Source organism: Sinocyclocheilus anshuiensis, unplaced genomic scaffold (genome assembly GCF_001515605.1).
Source record: "Sinocyclocheilus anshuiensis isolate Anshui unplaced genomic scaffold, SAMN03320099.WGS_v1.1 scaffold1036, whole genome shotgun sequence".
NCBI lineage: Eukaryota > Metazoa > Chordata > Actinopteri > Cypriniformes > Cyprinidae > Sinocyclocheilus > Sinocyclocheilus anshuiensis.
This window is the reverse complement of record NW_015550226.1, coordinates 2,143,937-2,147,214: the sequence shown is the minus strand read 5'-3', so window position 1 is coordinate 2,147,214 and position 3,278 is coordinate 2,143,937. Positions and strand designations below refer to the sequence as shown.

General features: G+C 40.7%; 1 protein-coding gene across 2 annotated transcripts in view; it reads left to right on the top strand.

The window, feature by feature from the left end:
- Positions 1 to 3,278, top strand: part of LOC107661013 (granulocyte colony-stimulating factor receptor-like) — a 46,719-nt gene that overhangs the window by 41,633 nt on the left and 1,808 nt on the right. For both annotated transcript variants that reach the window (XM_016450461.1, XM_016450460.1), the window contains exons 9-13: positions 411 to 609; positions 713 to 904; positions 1,259 to 1,357; positions 1,482 to 1,628; positions 1,736 to 1,870. In XM_016450461.1, coding sequence (XP_016305947.1) covers positions 411 to 609; positions 713 to 904; positions 1,259 to 1,357; positions 1,482 to 1,628; positions 1,736 to 1,870 — 772 coding nt within the window. The remainder of the gene's footprint in view (positions 1 to 410; positions 610 to 712; positions 905 to 1,258; positions 1,358 to 1,481; positions 1,629 to 1,735; positions 1,871 to 3,278) is intronic.

Below are 3,278 nucleotides of genomic sequence, written 5' to 3'. Positions count from 1 at the left end.
CCCCCCCAAAAAAAAAAAAAAAAAACAGTCACAGATAGTGTGATATGAAAGTGTGATCAGCTTTGCTTACTCATTTTATCTTTGTGAAGTTATTGCCGATCTTTCTTATGCCATGACCATGCCAGTGTTATTTTAGTATAAATGTTATGCAGTTTTATTTATTTTGTTTGTGTTTTTGTCATTTTTGTTTTATTAAATGTCTATATAGTTTTTTTTTTTTTTTTTGGTTCATCTAAATGAAAATGAGAAATGCTGCCTTGGCAACTAGCTGAAATAAAAGTTTTATTTTATTATTATATTTTATTTCCGTTAATATTTATTTTAATGTCAATAGATAGATAGATAGATTGATTGGATCTTTGAGAGTTAAACCTGTAACTTTCCCTTTCACCTCTGTTATCTTATTTTAGCCTTTAGAAAATTTCCATGCCAACGGCTGGAATTTGTTCTACACTGTCGAATCAAAGGAACCGAAAAATACTTTTTGTGTTACACAAGAAAGCCACTGCTTTTTCAGTATCACCGAGAAGGTTGAAAAGGTTTTCCTGAGAGCCACTAACGCAGTGTCAAGCTCAGATCATACCGAAGTACCGGTGTATCGAAACAAAGGTACTTGATTGCTGGAAGTGTGATATATCAGACAGAGGCTCTGTTCACAGTGTATTACCAATGAAATGCTGATGTTTGATGACTTCTTATTGTGTTGTTTTAGGGCTGGGCTCTGTCTCTAATTTCAGTGTTCATCCCCAGTCAGAGATGTCTGTGCTGATCGCGTGGGGGGGAACACCAGCGTCCCTCAATGTCACAGGATATGTGCTTGAGTGGAGATCTCTGTGTGAGACGCCGTCACCTCCCCTGTCCTTCACTCTGATGGACAAAAACATCTCCAGTACCATAATAACAGGTGTTTATTATTGATAATAATTGATAATAACTGAGCAGCAAATCAACATACTAGAATGATTTCTGAAGAATCATGTGACAGTGAAGACTGGAATTAAGAAGAAAAACAACTGTCAAATTGGATCTTTGGGGCATAATGAGTGAAGTTCAGTTTCTCCTGATCTCTTATGGTTTACACTACAATAATGATTTGGAACATATTTTGACACGAGAAAAATGTTTTCTAAGTCGTTTAGTACTTTAAAAGCCACTCAAATGACTTTAAAGTCATCTGGTACTTAACGTTTTATATTCTTATGTGTTGTTCACAAAGTGCATGCAGATCTAATTATGGCTGTTTTATTTCAAATTTCAGGGTTAAAGCCTTACAAACCCTATGAGATGTCTATTTATCCCAAATATGATAAAGGGATTGGAATTCCACACACTTTAGTGGCATACAGCAGTCAGAAAGGTGCGTAGTGCTTGAAAATCAGCAGTGGATATCTGAGGGCTTGATGTAAATCAAGCAAAGCTGGATAATGATACAATACTTCCATCTAGTGGGCTCAGACTTACATTTTCATGTATTGTTGCAGCACCCTCTGTGGCCCCAGTGTTGAATTTTATGGAAATCAGACATTCGTATGTCAAACTACACTGGAATGAAATCCCCCTTGAACAGAGAAATGGGATCATTCAAGGATATACCGTTTACTTTTGGAATGAATTGAACAATATCAAAGGTATTTAAGCATTTAAAGTTGATAACAGATTTTTGAATGGAAGATTTCAAATGTTTTTTTTATTACTATTGTTATAATTAACCATAATGTTTCTATTCTGTCTCAAGTTATAAAGACTGAGGAGACCAGCATTGTGGTGAGAGATCTTCAGCCACATACCAAATATGAAGCCCTTTTGACGGTTCATACGAGGGGCGGAAGTTTAAACGGTTCAGTTGTGGCCCTGGCAACTGGACATATGGGTGAATATTTATTTTTATATTATCATACTGATCATACATATATATACACATACATACATACATACATACATACATATATATTGTTATAATTAACCATAATGTTTCTATTCTGTCTCAAGTTATAAAGACTGAGGAGACCAGCATTGTGGTGAGAGATCTTCAGCCACATACCAAATATGAAGCCCTTTTGACGGTTCATACGAGGGGCGGAAGTTTAAACGGTTCAGTTGTGGCCCTGGCAACTGGACATATGGGTGAATATTTATTTTTATATTATCATACTGATCATACATATATATACACATACATACATACATATACATACATATATATATATATATATATGTATATGTGTGTGTGTGTGTGTGTGTGTGTGTGTGTGTGTGTGAGTATTCTTTTATAAAATACATATCATCACTGCTTTACTCTGTTTTCCATCAAATTAATGCAGCTGTCACGTGTATGTTCCTGTTTGTCCTTATTTGGTTATCTTCCTGTTCCTGCTCCCTGATTGTTTCTAATTTGATTCCAGGTGTGTCTCTTCTTCCCCTGATCAAGTTGTGTATTTAAAGTGTTTCCAGTTTTTTGTCTGGTATTAAACGTCCATCGGTTTCTGTACTACGTGTGAGTCAATAAATCCTGTTTTCTATGTTCTCCGATGTCTCCTCGCTCCTTCATCTCCTCGTTCCTACACAGTAGCAGCAGACCGTGACAGAATACCAAACCCAAACAAAATAGTAAGCGGCGCCCCTTCTCCCCATTTTGTTTTCGTTTGTTGAAAGTTTTTTGTTTTCCCAGTTTCTCCCCGCGGCTCTGGAAGTTGCCACTCGGTTCGCCACTCTAGCTTGCCTGGATCTCCCGTTTGTGCAGTATGCGTGGGAGTTCTGCAGGATCACCGTGAGTATGGTGTTAGAAGACGCCATGCTCAACTTGCTGTTCTGGATCGAGGGTAAATACCATCACCCCGTGAACCTCCCAGACACCACTGGACTAAGCTTGAGGGAAGGGATCCTCCGGTGTCTGGAGAGCATCCGGCCCCGATCCAGAACCAGCTTGCCGTCAAGCCCACCGGCCGCCGCTGACTCCGCGCTCTTGGACATGGCGCTACCTCCAGAGTTCTCGGCTCCTATCCTCACCCCAGAATCTGCTCCAGAAAGTTCTCTTTCGTCTCCGCCTGTCCCGTCCAGCTCTCCATCGTCCCCTGAGTCTCCTTCGTCTCTGCTGGTCCCGTCCAGCCCTCCTTCGTCTCCTGATTCCCCCGAGTTAGCCAGCCCTGCACCTCCAGAGCGCCCTCCAGAGTCAGCTCCTCCAGAGCGCCCTCAAGTGCCCGCTCCTCCATGGCAACCTGAACTGCCTGCTCCGCCATGGCCCCCTGAGCTACCAGCTCCGCCATGGCAACCTGAGCTGC